The 18,811-nt window shown below is 38.0% G+C and overlaps 1 protein-coding gene across 26 annotated transcripts in view; it reads right to left on the bottom strand.

Moving 5' to 3' along the window:
* LOC124642850 (ryanodine receptor) overlaps positions 1-18,811 on the bottom strand; it is a 224,686-nt gene that overhangs the window by 101,685 nt on the left and 104,190 nt on the right. For all 26 annotated transcript variants that reach the window (XM_047181570.1, XM_047181580.1, XM_047181574.1 and 23 more), the window contains 18 exons: positions 18,335-18,517; positions 17,725-17,896; positions 17,148-17,317; positions 16,472-16,596; positions 15,820-16,023; positions 15,000-15,169; positions 14,259-14,449; positions 13,676-13,816; positions 13,011-13,165; positions 12,419-12,560; positions 11,720-11,930; positions 11,289-11,366; positions 10,747-10,877; positions 7,137-7,227; positions 6,582-6,731; positions 3,274-3,427; positions 1,776-1,903; positions 1,149-1,229 (listed from right to left, as the gene is read on the bottom strand). In XM_047181570.1, the coding sequence (XP_047037526.1) occupies positions 1,149-1,229; positions 1,776-1,903; positions 3,274-3,427; positions 6,582-6,731; positions 7,137-7,227; positions 10,747-10,877; positions 11,289-11,366; positions 11,720-11,930; positions 12,419-12,560; positions 13,011-13,165; positions 13,676-13,816; positions 14,259-14,449; positions 15,000-15,169; positions 15,820-16,023; positions 16,472-16,596; positions 17,148-17,317; positions 17,725-17,896; positions 18,335-18,517 (2,677 nt within the window). The remainder of the gene's footprint in view (positions 1-1,148; positions 1,230-1,775; positions 1,904-3,273; positions 3,428-6,581; positions 6,732-7,136; positions 7,228-10,746; positions 10,878-11,288; positions 11,367-11,719; positions 11,931-12,418; positions 12,561-13,010; positions 13,166-13,675; positions 13,817-14,258; positions 14,450-14,999; positions 15,170-15,819; positions 16,024-16,471; positions 16,597-17,147; positions 17,318-17,724; positions 17,897-18,334; positions 18,518-18,811) is intronic.

The following is an 18,811-nucleotide window of genomic DNA, read 5'->3' as shown; positions in this document are numbered from 1 at the left end:
GAGAGGTATTTATTTTACGGAAAGTTACCACGAATTAACCACATAGTTACAGAAGGAAAATACCTGGTATAAGAGGTGTTACTCTGACTATAAACAAATATTAAACTTGGTCTTCTGACTTTTGTCTGAAAACAATCTTCAGACTAACATTTTCCATTGCCATTTTGTCAAAAATTACTTACACAAACATTACATCGTCTACTCCGTATTTGACCTTCATTTATATCTTTTGAAATATTTTAGTCTTATTGTTTTTCTTTACGCATCCTAGGATTAAAAGTCAGAGTAACACCTCTACCCCCTTATTAACAAACAAGGAGTTAAGTTAATCCAAGTTTAACATCATTTAGGCCTTTACAAGAACTTATGAACGTCAAAAATATAAGTTTGATTCTAGTTGCCCATTCCAAAAGTACTTTCTTATGGAGGCAAGGAACTCCACGGTTACTCTTTTCTAAAATAGTAGATATTACAATTTTGATAGCATGGCCGATGAAAATATATGGCTGAACCTTTCTTGGTGGGTACATTATTATTAAACTTAATAGACGGACATGTGTTGCTGGGGAGTTTGTTGCGCCACTTCTTCTTCCCAGCAAAAACACATAGGAAGTTATGAAGGGTGGGCGTTTTTGTAGCCGTCTTTTGTTTTTGACATTCGAAAAGTGCTGATTTATCAGCCTAATTTGAATAAAAGTTTTTGAGTGAGTTTGAGTTAGCTTTTTCCTTGGTTTTTAACTTTTATTCCTGTTTATTAATAAGAGGGTAATTGCCTATCAGTGGTAACTCACTAATGGTCTGGTCTGTGACGTCGAGGAAGCAGCCGACTATATCGCCCACTTTGAGCTGCACCCCGAAAGTGTCGGTCGCGGCGCCGTGCACTTTTATCGACTGTGGTAATTGTAGTTTTAATTTGTGTTCTATCTTGAGGAATTATGATCTAGTTTCGATTGGTATATGTTGTACCACTTTGTGGTATATTTTGTACCACTTTGTGGTATATTTTGTACCACTGTATGTTCAATTCAGATATATTATTCACGTTATTGGGAAAAAATTAAGCCGAATCCTCTTTTATGATGTTTGCAAGTAGAAATGATAAAATTGCAATTGCCATTATTTTTTGTTATATTTTTTTTAATACTTACATTGTAGCCATCAAACGCCCAAGAGTTCTCGTCTTGTCCCAGCATCATTCCCGGAGCCATATCAGCATGAGCCCAGCCGACCTATAAAATATTTTACATATATCCTGAAGTTCAGGACCTCTGGGACTTTTTAATAAAAAATCATTTATTCCGTTCAAAATTTTTGTCCATTTTATTAAAAATTATTGACACAACACAAGACATACATACCTACACACAGAAATAAAAATAGTTTGAAAACTAAAAAAAAACACGCTAGTTATGTATTGTCATCAGAATTCAGAGCGTGTGCAAAATTTCATTATAATAAACGACCGGGAATTGGGTCAAATTAAGATTCCAAGATTTTCTTACACACATAGTTACAAGTGAAGCTAATTTAAGTTTTTCAAACCAAATATTTTATATCAGGAATTTTAAAGTTGAAATTATTGTTTTGTGTTAATTGAAAAGATCACATGAACTTATATGTTTAATTTCTTTGGATCACATGTACCTAATAGATTAGGTACTTCTTATATGGAATCGCAATCCACAGATAGTCATTTGGGATTGATAAAAAATTCTATCGACAGATCGCTAAGGTGATCCAATTCGGTACCACATCTTAACTAAATAATAACCTACCCGCATAGGTCCAGCAGTTAAGATCTCAAACTCGAAGTACCACTTGCCGGAACTGACTGCATAGTTCTTCTCGGCGCGGTATGTTCTGAAGTCTGCTTGCTTTTGTTTTGATGCTTCTAGTAAGAGTGCTGGGGAAATAAATAAAAACAATTGCAAGTGCCTTCATGCCCATAAAGTACTGTCGTTCTTATTGTAATTTTGGATTATTTTATTCTTGGCTAAGTATAACCGATCGGTTGATCATAAGGTTAACCAACGCTTAACGCGTTTGATTCGTGGATGGGTGACAATCTATATCATAACGAGTTCTTCCGCGTCCCACTATAAATATGTAGGTTCTTTTGGCAGTCGTTACGGGTAATCAGAAACCAGAAATTCTGATACTTTTCCACAAAGTGGATGTAACTATACTTCGGCCGTTCAGAGAATGCGTTCCTGACACCTATCAGTTAGTCACGACTAGTGATGGGCACAACATAACACTGAGTTCGTTACCGTTCCTTCAAAATGAACCGCCGCATTATTTTAAGATTATTTTCGTTTTAAATTGGCGGAATCATTTGTTTTATATTTTAGTTATTTAAGTGGAAACCAAAAAAAGGTAATATTCATATAATAAAATTGTTTTATTTATTCTTTGTTACAAGTACATTGAATTGAATGTGCGAACAGAATATTAATCAGACTCCGATTTGCTTGAGGAGGTGGTGTCTTCATCATCATCTTCGCCTACATGTATAATTATATTATTATCAATAACAGAATCAATCCTGATATCTCGGTCTAACAAAAGCCGGGTAATCAAATAAAAACAGATCGAAAACACTTGAAAAACGTGGTCTATGCGCACGAAACGACAACGGACGACTGTTTTAGCGTCACAAAATGGCGGCCCATAACGCCATTTGGGGTTACCATTTTTAATCTAAGTATAAAAATGCGGTTTGGTCATAGTTTTATTTTTATATTTCATAAACGTTATAATTAAGTCTTATAGTCCATTATTTTCCAATTCTTAAAAAGAAAATCAAAACGTATTATTTTATATTATAACTGTATAAGAACAGATTACGATACTTGCCTGTTATTTTTAGCACAGCACTACAAAATATAAACCGCTGACATAACCTTGTAATAGCGCAGTATAGATTTAGAAAAATATTGTTTACCAAGTTATTTGACACTCAGTTTGGCACAAAATTATAACATTCATTGATTATTGATATAATAATGTTGTTTTAATGCTCCTCAATTGTTAAAACGGTAAACAACCAGCAAAAATATTTTTATCGTAACTGCAACGCCATTGCAAAGTTACGTCGTCAGTTCAATCGCGACGTGTCAGGAACGCATTCTCTGAATGGCCGAACTATAATGGGTTGTCTAGTTAGACTGGAAGCCAACCTCAACATATTTATAAACAAACGGGACTTAAGCGCAATATTATACATAATATCGTTTTTTTTTTTTAATATATATTTAAACCAAATTATCTTACCTTCATGCTGCTCCCCAGTAGGCGGGTCCAACATATACCCGTATACCAGCAGGGTCCTGACAGTTTCCGAAGCAGTATCCCTGTTGGCCTTCTTGATAGCATCGTCCACCTTCGGGTACGGCACCAAGTGAGGAGAGCGATGCATGTCCGAGTCCTATAATGTTATGGGGAGGTGAGTAAATGTTGTCATCATAGGTACCTAACCGTAAAATGTCCACTGTTTGATAAATTCTCCCCGAATCGGGGGGATTTGCCCATTCAGGGCAGTATGGGATATTTTTAGGGAAATGATACTCAAAACAGATGATACAAAGTTTTCATACTAATATTTTGAAAGCGAATGTCTATATGTTCGTAGCTCATGTAGTAAGCTTTGGTATGCCGCCATCCTGGCAGTAGCCCATTTATCAGGATATAGTTGGTCAGTTTAAACTTAAAAGTATATAGGTATCTTTTCGGTGTCCAAAATATTTGAGAAGCTGTCACTTTATTCATTTCCTCTTATTTTTTTAAGTCATCATTCCAAGAATAAGACTAATATGCAACAAAAAATATTAAAATATAACCTGAAATAAAAAATAAATAAACAGCTAAATACAAAAGCAACAACATAAGCAACAACATATATACATAATATCTACACACAAATAATTACATAAATATAAGATACAATATCTGGAAGAATTCTTCTCTCTTGACTGTGGTATGACTCAGTCACATCATGCTGTGACCCTCACACCTAATAGATCAGCACATACTAAGTGTGAGAGTCACAGCTCATGTAGCTGGTACTATCCTCAGGATTTACTGCAGCAGCAGCCTGCTAGGCAGAGGCCTATTTTCATACAGAGAAGGCCTGAGCGCATGCGTTAAAAAACGCTTTCTCAAGGATATTATAGGGTCATATTTTTAACCGACTTCCCAAAAAGGAGGAGGTTCTCAATTCGGCCGGTATATATATACAGGGTTACTGGTAAGTAGACCGCATCCTTTCAGGAGGTGATAGTATAGGTCAATACGGACAAATTTGACCCTGGGATACACTGGGCAAAAGTTAACCCGTTTCGAGATAATCGAATTTCAAGATCAGTCGTCTAGGTACACGTATTAATTTTCATTATTAGTCAAAAGTCTCGTTTTTGTGGATTTTTGTGTGTTTTTGGATAGAAGATGAATCATTTCATAATAACAAACCATAAAACTGTACAAATCACAGAGGAAATTATAGCGAACAGCAATTACTTTTTTAGTAGATATTTTCTCAAAAATATTACTCTTCATTTTTTTGTGCAGAATACTTAAAAAACATCTACATTTATCTAGCTATCCAAAAAGCCACAAAACACACAAAAATCCGCAAAAACGAGACTTTTAACTAGTAATAAAAATGTATACGTGTACCTAGACGACTTGTAAAGAAAAGATCTTAAAATTCGATTATCTTGAAACGGGTTAACTTTTGCCCAGTGTATCCCAGGGTCAAATTTGTTCGTATTGACCTATACTATCACCTCCTGAAAGGATGCGGTCTACTTACCAGTAACCCTGTATATATATTTTTTCTATGCATGTACATCGATTACTCCGAGGTTTATAGACCGATTTATATGATTCTTTTTTGTTCGACGCGGAATAGCTGCCAGTTTGTCCCATAGTCATCAGGTCAGGATCTGATGATGGAAACCCTGAGAAATTGAGGGCAACCTTCGAAAGTTGTAGGCATACATAGGGTAAAAACGTGACACTCAGGTGTATGCCTGAAAGCACTATTTAACAGTGAAGGTTTGGAGCTGACCTGATGATGGAGACCAGAGAAGGTCGAGGGAACTCGACAACTGAATATGTAAAATACTTCGTATTTGGGCTTATATTTTTTGTATTGATGAAAACTTTCCACTTATATTGATAGTAATAACTATTAATATCACTGAAAAGCTGTAAATAAAAAACTTTTTTACAAAAAAATTAAACCGACTTCCAAAATGCAAAATTAACTTAGTAACATCCATTAGACACCGACTTCTAGGCCGATGCATCTAAAATTAGTTTTTTTTTTACTTTTTAGTGTTTTTGGAAGTCGGTTTAATTTTTTGTCGAAACTGATACTTACTGATAAGAACCTAAATGCAGATACATATACAACCAACAATAAAAAATCTTGCAGAATAGAGAAAGATATTAAATATTGACTTGTAAACCATTCTGAGCCGGTACCGGGTTGCCCCAATAACTGGGTTGAGGTCGGATAGGCAGTTGCTCCGTGTAAAACACTGGTACTCAGCTGCATGCAGTTAGACTGGAAGCCGACCCCAATATGGGCAAAGGCTAAACTAATTATAATGATTTACATATTGAGTAGAACATAGTTGGGAAATGGCCAGGCATTTGATGATGATTTTAATATTGAGTAGATCGTCAAACTTGTTAAGATATAACAGGTCCTGTCCTTGTGAAGTGGCTATCACTCAGAGACATCATGCTGTGACCCTCACACCTAATAAAACTTCACATACTAAGTGTGAGAGTCACAGCAGACATCTCTGGTATCCTCAGAAGAAGAAGATGGCAGGCTGTCGAAGATTCGAGATGTAGCAGCGAGTTCCCACCAGAATTGTATTCGACTGCCTCTTTTAAATCTTCGGTCTTTGTGATGAAAAATTATAATAAACATATAAAGCAATATACAAAATAGCAAAAAAATACTTTAAATAATACATAAATAAACTACACATAAAATAAAGCTAATGCATATACATAATGTGCATTCAGAATACAACAATGTTCTATCTACAAGATAAAGTATAGATAAACAAAGCATCTATGAAAAGATTCTGGAATCACATCGATTCCAAATCAATACCATAACATTAAATCGACATGATTTCATGGAGAAACTTCTTTAGAGTTCCTGTGAAATCTTGTGAACTTTGCTTTCTTGTGAAATCGTTATTTGTACAAGCCATTTCATATATCACGCATTCGGAGTGTGTACTTTAATTTTGACTACTGTGAAGTAACTACTAGGTAACTTGAGATAAGCAAAGCTATTTGACAATAACTGTAAACACAGAAGTAATACAGAAAAACATCTACATTATTACTCGACAGATCTCGCAAAACTCAACAAAACAAGCTTAAATACGCGTACTACTATATCCTTTTTGAGATGCCTTAAAGTGGTTTCATAAAGTTTGGCGAGACCTGCACCATATTATTATTGTACTCACACATATTTGTTTTTTTTTTCGTCTTATTTCTCCTATTGGTGTACAGTAAAGAATATTCTATCTATTACAGGACCAACTTACCTCATTAAGTCCGTAAGTCCATCCCTGCTGTATCCTCTCCCTGGCCCAGAGGTTGTGGGTGTTCTCAGCTAGCTGGTCGACGAGCTCGTCCATCTTGGGTGTCAGGGTGACAGCACTCAGGTCGAGTGGTGCTGGCTTGTAGCCGTTGGACTGGGGAAGAGTTAAGTGGGTCTTAGAACTCATGTTGGGACTGCTAATAATTTCAACGAAAACTAGAGGTGTCTAGTTATTAGGGGAATTCAAGCAATTTTTCCAATTATTGGTTGGAGTCTATTGTATATCTTGCACTTTTGACTTTCTAGGTATATACCTAGAATTTAACTAAGTGGACTATATTATTCAATATATAAAAAGAAGATTCTTTAACTGCCTACTAAAGATGTGACTGAGAATGAAAAACCCAACTAAATGTGTTTGCACGCCAGCTGAGCAATAATTTATTTTTAGTTTAAAATCTAAGTAATGTTGACACATTACGTTACATTATCGTAACGAATAGAACGATGAGATGCGATTAATTAAAAGTAAAGTTAAAATTATTAATATAGTGCTTACCTGCATGAAAGGTTCATTGGGCAGTCGAACGTTACGGATGCGCGCTGGCGGCTTGTCCAAGCTGATGTAGTAGCCCAGAGCCAGGATAGTCCTGTAAAATACAGTTGATATAAATATAATATTACTGGTGTGTAAATTTGTAGAAAGTCTGACAAAAACCTCGATCTCTCTATAAAAATGCGGATATTTTTCGGAAGGGGTTGGTTGGAGCGATAGGAAGTTTTCTGGGAAAGTAAATCTTGAAAAATTCTGTAGCTGTTAGTTGCCAGTGCGTTCAGTGATGATTCAGTGCATCTGCGTGATCAACTGTTTACTACTTTCTCTCCCTACAGTAAATTTTTCAATGTGGTCCACATAAATGCTCAAAGTGTTCCCGCTCATCATGCTGATCTCCTGTCCTCTTTTGACTCAAACCTTGTTCAAGCTATCCTTGTATCTGAAACTTTCCTCAAACCAGCACTTCCCTCCACCCAATATTCCTTGCCCGGCTACAAACTTGTCCGTAATGACAGAACTGGCAAGGGAGGCGGAGGGGTCGCCATTTATCTACGTGGTGATATCTCCTATCACATTGTGGACAAGTCTCCGAGCGATTACTCTAAATTTGCTGAACATCTCTTTATCGAAATTAATTTAATGGTGCCAAAATACTTTTAGGTGTATATTATAATCCTTCGTGCACTTTCGACTACTTTTCTTCTTTTGAGTCGAAACTTGAATCTCTCACTCCCTGTTATGACCACACTATTATCCTCGGAGACTTCAACACCTGTTTAATTAAGGATGATGTGCGCAGCCGTAAACTTCGATCTCTTGTCTCTTCTGTCAATATGAACATTCTTCAGCTTAATGCTACTCATCACGCCCCTCACTGTAATTCCTCTCTTCTAGATCTTATAATAGTATCAGACCCTAGCAAAGTAGCCACTCATGGTCAACTTCCTGCCTCTTTCTCATATCATGACCTTTTGTTTCTATCTTATAAGATTCGTCCTCCTAAGCGTAAATCCAAGTTTCTTTTCCTTCGCAGTTTCAAGAACATTGATGTGGATCGTTTGATGGAGGATGCGGGCAGAATTGACTGGTCTCCTGTTTACGACTGCACTGATGTGGATTCCATGGTATCTGAATTTAACAAGTTAGTGTTGGAACTCTACGATAAACATGCACCTGTTAAAAAAGTCAGAGTCAAACACCTTCCAGCCCCGTGGCTATCTGACAGTATAAAACAGGAAATGTCAAGACGGGATAAGGCTAAGCGACGCTACAGAAGGGATCCAACTGAGGAGAACTGGTCTTTTTACAAGCAATTACGTAATCGCTGCAGTCGTCTGTGCAGAGATGCGAAGAGACGCCATATTCACAACTCCATTAAAAACTTCAACACAGCACAAGTATGGCAATTTCTTAAGACTTTTGGTATCGGGAAGGTCGCTAATGATAGCGCTCCCGAATTAAACCTCAACACAATTAATGACCATTTCTCGAAGTCACCAGTAACGCTGGACGACAACGTTAAATCGTCTACTCTTCAGTATCTCTCAAAACTTTCTTTGCCTAAATGTACTTCGTTTTCATTCCACCCGGCTACGGAGGGAGATATCAAACGTGCCATTCTATCCATCTCCACAAAAGCTGTCGGGGATGACGGCCTTCACCTACAAATGCTACTTCCTATCCTTAATATCATCATTCCTGTCATTCTTCACCTAGTCAATTATTCCCTCTTCACTAGCTCCTTTCCATCGGCTTGGAAGAAAGCTCATGTGTTGCCCTTGCCCAAAGTCTCCAATCCATCCTCAGTGTCTCAGTATCGTCCTATATCCATACTTCCAATTCTATCCAAAGTCCTTGAGAGTGTTGTCAACAATCAACTTTCTCGTTATCTCTCCTTTAACAGCCTGCTAAGTCCATACCAGTCTGGTTTTCGCCCTGGCCATAGTACAGTGTCGGCTCTCATCAAAATTACTGATGATATCCGGCTGGCTATGGAGAAGGGGCTTTTAACTGTACTGGTTTTGCTGGATTTTAGCAGTGCGTTTAACTCAGTTGATTTCGACATCCTCTTAGGTATCCTATCCTCACTAAATGTATCTCCTTCTGCTGTTGGGTGGTTCAACTCTTATCTTCGAGGTCGCTCACAGTCGGTTCGCGTTGATGAGGCTTCCTCTGAGTGGCGGGAACTCGCTGCGGGTGTTCCTCAAGGTGGCGTTCTCTCTCCATTACTTTTCTCCGTTTTTATAAACGCCATCACTAAGTCACTAGTTTCGCATTACCATCTCTATGCAGATGACTTGCAGCTTTATCAACACTTCAAACTTGAAGAGCTGCCGAAAGCAATTGATGCCATCAATAATGATCTTAGAAACATAAGTCGATGGGCTAAGGATTTCGGACTTCTAGTCAATCCTGCCAAGTCACAAGCTATCATTATTGGTGGCAGATATTTCCTTAATAAGCTGTCTTCTCCACCACCGGTTTCATATGATAGCGTTGCCATCCCATACTCCTCTGCGGTCAAGAACTTGGGGGTAATTATGGACTGTCATTTATCCTGGGGTTCACACATTGCGGAAGTAAGCAGAAGGGTTTTTTGCTCGTTTCAGTCACTCAAACGTCTCCAGAAGTTCCTGCCTTTTCCGACAAAAATTACTCTCGCTCAGTCGCTTCTTCTCCCTCTTTTAGATTATGCTGATGTCTGCTTTCTTGATGCGACTGAAGAACTTCTTGACAAACTCGAGCGTCTGCAGAATTTGTGTATTCGCTTCATTTTTGGCCTCCGGAAATACGACCATGTGTCAGAATTTCGGAGCCAGCTGAAGTGGCTGCCAATTCGGCAGCGTCGAGATGCTCATATTCTATCTTTTCTCTTTTCTCTTCTTCATAATCCCAACGCTCCGAGCTATCTTCGGGAACGTTTTGACTTCCTTGTTCCCAGAGGCAAACCCTGTCGCTCCTCTGTATCTCTCCTAGTCCGTATCCCTCCTCATACTTCGAGCCGTTATGATGGATCCTTCACTGTGCGCGCTGTGAGGCTTTGGAACGCTCTGCCTCACAGTATACGTGAGAGCAAGTCGTTAGATGTCTTCAAGAGACGAACTAAAGAACATTTCCTGTCAACATGACCTTATTTGTATGTATGTATTTATTTATTTATTATATTTTATGTTTTATTTATAGGTATATATTTTATGTTATGTAGTTTCATCTTTGTTTTGTTTAATGTTGTGCACTTTAAATTTTCTCTTCCCTATCGCATCTCTCTATCGCTCTAAGGTTTGCTGTTAGAGAACCCAGTTCTGGGTTAAGCTCGCCTTTGTACATGTCTTCTCTGTGTTGTGTGTGTGTTTTTTTTCTATATGTTTTTGTGTACAATAAAGAATAATAATAGCTCCATAAGACTAATACTTTTGTATATAGCATGTAGTTTTAAGTTTTTATTTACTAACAATTTTGTATATCATATTATGTATGCTAGTTTTAAGGTATTTATCTATGGGCCTTTGATGCCTGAGAATAAAGATGATTTGATTTGATTTAGTAGTAGAAGATTTCTAATTAGCGTTCAAAGTTCATTTATTAAAAAAAAAACAAACTAAATCCTACATACTTAAGCGTCTGCACAGCGAGCTGTATGTCGTATCGCTTCTCGGCGGGCGGGAGCCGCTCGAAGGGCACGAGGCACGGGTGGATCTTGTGCAAGTCCTCTCTTTGGTCGCCGTACATCCAACCCGCTTCGATCTGTGTGGAATATTAGGTGTTATTTAAACTATAAAAAGAACGATAGGTAGTAGTAAAGGAGAACCATATGTAGAGGAATTATGGTATTTAACTAACAAAAACTAACGGACTTGTCCAGAAGAAAGAGGTTCACAATTCCGTTTTTCTTTTTTTGTTGAGTGTGATCATTTTCGGCCAATTTACTAAAGGTAAGAATTAAGGAGAACTTGTTTGTTAAAAAAACTTAAGAATACTATAATAACAAAAAAGCTTTGGAATTTATTTGATATGATGTTTTTTTTTATTAAGCCAAGACTGCTAGCCATAGGCCTTCTTAATAGTCTTTCATCTATCTCCATCGTATTTTTTTTGTGGCCAGTCTGGGTGAAATTTTCCGTATGAAGAAGATAACGAGAATAATAATTGACTTACCTTATTCATAGCCCACATTTCGTGGATATTCTCAGCGAGCTTGTCTCTGATTTGTTCCACGTACGATGGTAGAGTAATCTGCAAACAAAATAACAAGCGTCACAATATTTCTACAATTAATCACTCCTTTCCTGCCTCCTACTCAATTCAATCTACAAAGAATTACTTATCATGTTTTCTTCTTTTATATTTCTCTATCAGACATCACCACTAAAGGAGCCATTGAACTATTTTCCTCTTAACGCGCTAATCTCAGGAACTGGTCGAATTTGATTTAAGACTTATCTAAGAAGGCTATAAGCTACTATTTATCAAAAGAGGTAAGTAGTTCAGTTTAATACAAGTTGCCGAAGTAGAAGCAAGGTTCCAAGCTTGATGGAGTAAGGACTCAACCAGATTTAGGGAACAAATCTGGTTGATAATTTACTTACCTGTAAAGTATCAACGGGTGTTGGCACGAAGGCCGTATCGTCCTGTACTAGCGGCGGTCCAGCTAGGGCCCGTTTGGACAAGTTGCCGAAGTAGAAGCAAGGCTCCAAGCTTAAGATTTGCTGTGGTAGGAGAGATTCTACGAGGGGGGAGTAGCCTTCGGGAGCTGCGTAGCGGAGACGACCGTGTTCTCCGCCTAGGAGGAACCGACAACTGGAAGAACAGAATTATTGGTTAATAATTATTTCTTGGAGTAAAATTGTGATTCCAGCTGATTTAAGTGTTTTAGTGAAGTATTTTCGAAAGTGAAGAAAATTCAAATTAATGTAACGGTTATTAGATTGGAAATATTGAAAATTTTAAATACCCATTCCAGTGATTAATTTTTTTTTACGACTAGGTTGTCGAGTACATAGTCTATATAAAACTTTTTGAATTTTTTTTTTGATACCTTCATGCACGAAAAAAGGTTTTACTTCGAAAACTGGATCTGTAAATAAGCCTAAAATCAAAAACACCCAAAACGTAAAATCACAGTAATATTAAGGCGAAAGTGTGTCTGTAAGTATTTGATAAAACTTGGCAGTAAAATATAGCATTTATGTAACACAGATTAACGTATAGGCTACTGTTTACCAATTTCTGGGAAATAACTAATACATTATTTATACAGATAGTAATAAATAATTTTGCAATATTACCTCAATTTACTAGAACAGCTGATGACCGGGAAGAACATGCCTTCTAAGTTGAAGTTAGTGAAGGAGCCCGTCACACGAACGCCGTTGAACATGAAGTTTATTATAGGCACTGTCAGGTCCAGGGCACAGCCGATCACGTCACCTGAGAAGAAATAATTATTGTTAGTAGTGAATAGTATGTAGTACGTACCTACTTATGACAAAGGTGTATCGTAGTAGCAGCCTTTGAGTCTGACTTAAGAAACTGGCTATCAAGTCGTAAGTTTCTGTAAGTTTTAAATCATGAATCTAGATAAGAAACCAGAATTCGACTCTAAAAACCAAAATATAGTTACATAAGGGAATCTTAACAACAATCAAAGCTGAACTATTTTTGAAAGCGCTAATCTCAGCAAGTACCGGACCAATTTGTAACTTGGTTTCCCTGCTAGATAGCCCATTTAAAGAGGAAGCCGTACAGGCCATTAGCAGAAAGTAATATTTTATATTTTTGGGCATGATCAATTGATCAAACAATCATAATTCCACCCAAAAGCCCTATCTACTATCTTTAGCAATATTTTTTTACTAATGACAAAACCTCCAACCCTACCTTTCCTAATATAAGGTTCTTCAGCATGAGTCCTATTTACGGGGGTCTTCCTGCCCCCGGACCAGAGGTAGGCGCCGTCGAACCCGTAGGAGTACAGGTCATCTCCCACGCCATTACCTCCCCATTTCTCCCCACCACCCGGGTAGGGGACGTAGCTGGAAGCATTTAGAAAGTTAAAGAAACATGGATAGACCATATTCAATTGAACATCTTTGGCAATTGTAACGAGTAATCAGAAGCCAGTAAGTCTGATATCAGTCTCACCAGGGGGTATTAGGATGCCCGGGTAACTGGGTTGAGGAGGTCAGATAGGCAGTCGGTTCATGTAAAAAACTGGTTTTTTGCTTCGTCCAGTTGACTGGAAGCAAGTTGTACGACGACAAATCGGGAAAACTAGGTTTATAGAAGACCGCAAGAGTCGATAAGTAGGTACTTACATAAAACACCATCACCTACTTATCCTACGAAAATTATAAGTGTGAAAGTATATTTGAATGTTTACTTGTCAATCATACTTAAAAAGCTTAACGGATTTTGTTGAAACTTGGTAATAAAAACACATAACTACTTATGTATCTACAACTTTTTTACCTTTGAAAAGTAATTCTACTGTCATACTGTGGGCTTAAACTAGTACATAGATAAATGTAGTAGTGGCATCTTACCCAGTAGTATTAGCCCATCCGATACGTAAATGCGGCATCATATGTGTAGTCTTCTCTATATGGTCCATGGTCACTTCGAAGTACCATTTGCGGTACACAGCCGACCCTTCTACTCGACCCACGAAGATGTTTGGACGGACACTGAGGAAATAAGGAGCAAAATTAAGATGTGTATCTATATTAGCGGACTCAGTTTTGATGACCGAGCAAGCGAAGGATTCTAAAATTGAAACAAAATCGATCATCGAGGAAATTACTAAATGTAAATAAAATTGAATTATAAATAAAAAAAAACCCGACCCAAAAAAAAGTACGCAATTATTATGACAAAAGGTTAAAAACGCTAAACCCTATAAAAAAGAAAAAATAACTTTTAACACTACGTAAGTACCAACTAAAGCATTCAGACTAAACAAAATTTTGTCGTGTCTGAAACTGAAACTTTTTTTTGTTTGTTTGTACCCTAAACGGCTTCAACGGCACGGGGGTAGAACCTAAAACTTTCAATCTACTATATTAAAGTCGATTTACATGTAATTTTTTTTGCAATATCTGCAAAACAAAAACCAAAGATATCACTCACCTAGATACGTGATCCACGAGCGCAGTTTGCAGCAACAGATTCTTGCCGGGCAACAAATAGTCGCAGATATTGTTCTGTGAGGAGCGCACTGCGACTCCGTTACCGACGCAGAGGGAACAGAGCACATCTAGTACTTTAGGGTCACGGCCGTGCTTTTCTAGGAGGGAGATTATTACTTTTATGTGTTCATCCTGGAAAGAAACATAAGAAATTAAAACATGCCTAAGTACCCAACAGTGTTAAACCCTCTTCATCGTGCCTATTTTCCTGCTCTTTCGTGAGCTCCCTGATGTACTTCACAGTAGTAAACAACACATAGAGTACGTAAGGAAGTAAACATATAGAAGAGAACATACGAGCAGTAAATAAGGGAGTACATAGGGTTGTTGATAAAGGCGATAACTACATTAAGGAGAACATATGAGTTGTGCATAAGGCACCAGGCATATAAGGAGAGTGCATGAGAGAGGAGGTACATAGACAAGGAAGTACATAAGAGCCTAAATAGAGAGCATACGTAAGAAAGTATATAGATATCTAAGTTATAAGGAGTTGATAAGTTTCTTACATAAGAGATACAAAGGAATCGTACATAAACGAGTTCTTAAGGGAAAGAGGAGAGCATACAGGGACACTACATAAAGATAAACGAAGAGGTAGTGAAAGTACATAGGGGTATAAGGGAGAACATAAAGTCTTATAAAAAAAGTTCAAGATCTAGTTTTAACATAGATTACTCACCCTCATCATATTCAAAGCTTCAGGCGAGTCGATCAGCACGCAATGCAGTACATCCAACATGCCCGTCCCCTCCCCCGAGGCTTGCGAGCCGAGCCGAGAGAACAACCAGTTCAGACGGTTCGAGTTCGCGAACTGCGCGCAATTTGTGTGGTTGCCTTTTATTATCGCCGCTGTGGAGTTGAGATTAAGTTAGTTTATTAACTGATCTACGGGATATAGTAAAAATAAGACAAAAATATTTGGAACTAATGACTTCTAAAGCCTGTAGTGTAATGAGTTTGTATATCTATTAAATGAGTTGTTGTCAAGGAGTGACATGTTTCATTACATGGTGACAGCGGTGGGTAACGAACCCATGCCCTTTCGGACTGGACTTAGACCACGGTTTCGGATTTAGACCACGACGGCTGTCAAAGATCAGCCAGCTGCGCAGGCCATATTATAGTGCACAAGCACTTGCTTGGACTGCGGTGCACTCACTATTCCTTCACTCTCATAGCGCGATGGGACGACAATCCGACACGACCCGAGAAAGATCACAAACAGGACCGACATTTACGTGCTTTTAAAGGCACTAGTGTGTCAATCACTAACTTCAAGACTCCGGGTTTTTTATAAGTTTCTTAAAAACCACAACACCAGGAATCGAACCCCCAGATACAGTATAGACCAACCTGACTATCCGTCGCTGAATGTGAGCGAGCAGCATATAATATATGTATGTAATAACATATTGTCGGTTACATGCGACCGAAAAAGTGAATATGTATGGAAATACAATATACTACGTAACATTTAATATAGCCTTAAATATACTCACCAAGCAACTGATACAAATATCCAGAGATCATTTCCCAGCTCTGCCCCGACTCGTCTCCAGCCAGGAAGCCAGCGAGGAACCCTTGAGACGTGATGACGTTGATCTTGTCTATCGCTTCGAGGATGAGGTTCAGGATGCCTTCCTCTTGGAATAGGTCCTGACGGTTGCGGAGGGCGCGGAATTTGTTCTGTTTTTCTTCGTGTTCTGGAAAAGTGGGTTTTGGGGTTTATTTTGATGGGTTTGGGATTTGTATGAAATGTTGTGTTGTTTAGATTTTTAGTTTACTGTGTTACGCTACAACAACCTATCACGTTTTTAAACACACAGTTAAAATACATATATGTATAGATAGCCAGCAAATGTAGGGTTTCACAGTAGCTTGGTTTAATTACTGGTATTGATACCTAAAATGTTACTTCGAGGGACCATAGCGCCATTAAAAATAATGATGATACACATAGTAATATAATGTATGCTATTTTAAACTCAAGATAAAAGTACTAACGTGCGTGATTCTTGTTATCTCCATGTTAAGTTGTCAGGACCTATTGAACCCATTTGGAAAATTATTTCAGCTAGATTGGTAAATGACAAAAATACCCATGGAACGCAGGTCAAACCACTAGTGGAAGCCAGTACTGTTTAATCTTACCCATATCTTCATCAGGTTGTGCGAAGTAGTTGATAAGATCTTCGAGACACATCACCATCTCGCCAAGATTGACCGACGCGAAGAACATCGAGTGACGTCTGTTCTCTTGAAGAGTTTCCAGGCCGCTGTAAAATAATTATAATTTATAAGGCTTTTTTAGAAAGTTAGATTGTATGATCACGATCACGTTTTTAAATTTGTTGACATGATAAAAGATAAACGAAAGAAGAACGCTGGCGACTATACGTTTTATAAAGAAAAACGTTTTGGACGTAAGGTATGATAATTTAATTAATGAAATTATTTTAGATCTTCATTGTATTTTGCCAGTATTTCAATAATGAGAAGAAATCCTGACATTATCACCGGCACTAAGCTACAAGGCGATTAACACACGGCACCGCGCACCGCCACGGAGGGCAGTGGCGCTCGAACGCGCGGTCACGCGGCGTACGTGTGTTAGGCATCAACGGATTTAATACAGGTCAATGCGACATGACATCCGCTTCACCGCCTACCGCGGCGGTGCGCGGTGCCGTGTGTTAATCGCCTTAGAGTTATGCATCTCATTATTTGTGTTAAATTCTCAAAGTTCACCAAAAATAAAATGTAGGCAGAATTATATTACTTAATATTTAATATCGAATTTATCACCACTTAAGAATACCCCACTTACTTGATAAACTTAGTGAACAGCGAAGAACATTTCCTAATAACTCGAGCGGTCCTAGATTCTTCCTCCTGTGATCTGGAGAAATCGAGGCCGTCGTCCATCTTGCCTTCTTCATGGAGAATAGCTTGCTTCTCTTCCACTTTACCCACGCCTTTCTTCTTTGTTTCGTAAGACTGAGAAGAGAAAAATAATTAAATCAGATGAGACTTCAGACTTTTCAATGTTTAAATTATCTAAAACTTAGATGATGGTGATGTATTTTGCGTCAAAAATCTAAAAGGCTACTATAAAATTTATTCACGTATCATTGACCATCAAAGGCAATTTTTTTGTTATTATGTAGTCATACAAGGAATTTTGTTCCTTTACACCTTAGACATAAGGTCCACAATAATTTCTAGTAAACTTGAGATATCTCTATCTATATCAAAATAATACTATAATGTGAAAGCTTGATATATGTACGTTTGTTACTCTTTCACGCTAAAACTACACGAGGATTTTTTCATGAAACGTGGCAGTCACGAGGATATTTTTATCCATATTATGCTGGAAGTAGTTCCCTCGGTAGACTAGTTACCTTATAAGACAGCCACAAGCCAGTCTCCGAGTGCTGCACAATGACCGTAGAGTCACCATACTTGATGATGGGAGCTCCTATGACTTCCAAATCCTTATCTTCCAACACTTGCTTCTGATCATCCTTCTCCTGGCGAAGACAGAAGGCACAGGATGCTGTTGTGGCTTCCTCTCTGGAAATGAAGATGAGAGGTTGAAGAGAGAAAAGTATTGATAAGATTTGTAATGGTAAATTAAATACGCAAAGATATCATGACGTTTTTCCAATATTATACAAGCTGTTGATTTGCATCGATGCCAAACTCAAGGAGGTTGACATAAAATACGTATGATAATGACGAGTTTCACCGTGTTTCGGAAGGTACCTACGTAAAATTGGTAGGTACAAACTGTCATTTAAGCATCTTTAGCAGTCGAAAAAGTATATGGTAGCAGGTAACTGGGCTCAGAAAGTTTGGTAGACAGTCGCTCCTTGTAAACCATTGATACTCAACTGCATCTACTTACATAGACTGGAAGCTGGCCCTAACATATTTAAGGAAAGGTGCACCCAGTTCAACTGAAAGCCTACCAACATAGTTGGGAAACGGCTAGCCATATAAAGAACATACCTGCTAACTAAATACAGCTCATTCTGGTCGTTAACTCCTAAATATCTTCCAGTGGTGATGTGACGAATCCTCATAGGATGGTACCAGTTAATGAATCCTCCTGCCCATTTCGTTCTGGCCAGCTCGAGACGCCATAGAGAACGGGCTTGAGACATCACTGATCCTCCTTCATAAACTACGATGCTGGAAAAAATATAAACATTGATTTTAAAAAGAAGTTACTTCTAAAATAATACCGACTTCAATAATTCCTAAAACTTACTAAGTCTGACTAACACTATGCTGAAAACCGCATCAAAGTCGGTTCAGACAAACGCGAGATAATTGCGCACAAACATACATACATACAGGTCATACTAACAACTCCCTTTTTAAGTAGGTTAAATAGAATATGTGGACATAAAGGCCCGGGTAGTTATTAGTGTCGTAACGCCAAGAACAAAAACATCGATACATCGATGAATTTTCTATTTGGCC

This window comes from Helicoverpa zea, chromosome 26 (genome assembly GCF_022581195.2).
Source record: "Helicoverpa zea isolate HzStark_Cry1AcR chromosome 26, ilHelZeax1.1, whole genome shotgun sequence".
NCBI classification, from domain to species: domain Eukaryota; kingdom Metazoa; phylum Arthropoda; class Insecta; order Lepidoptera; family Noctuidae; genus Helicoverpa; species Helicoverpa zea.
This window is presented reverse-complemented; position numbering and strand designations above follow the sequence as displayed.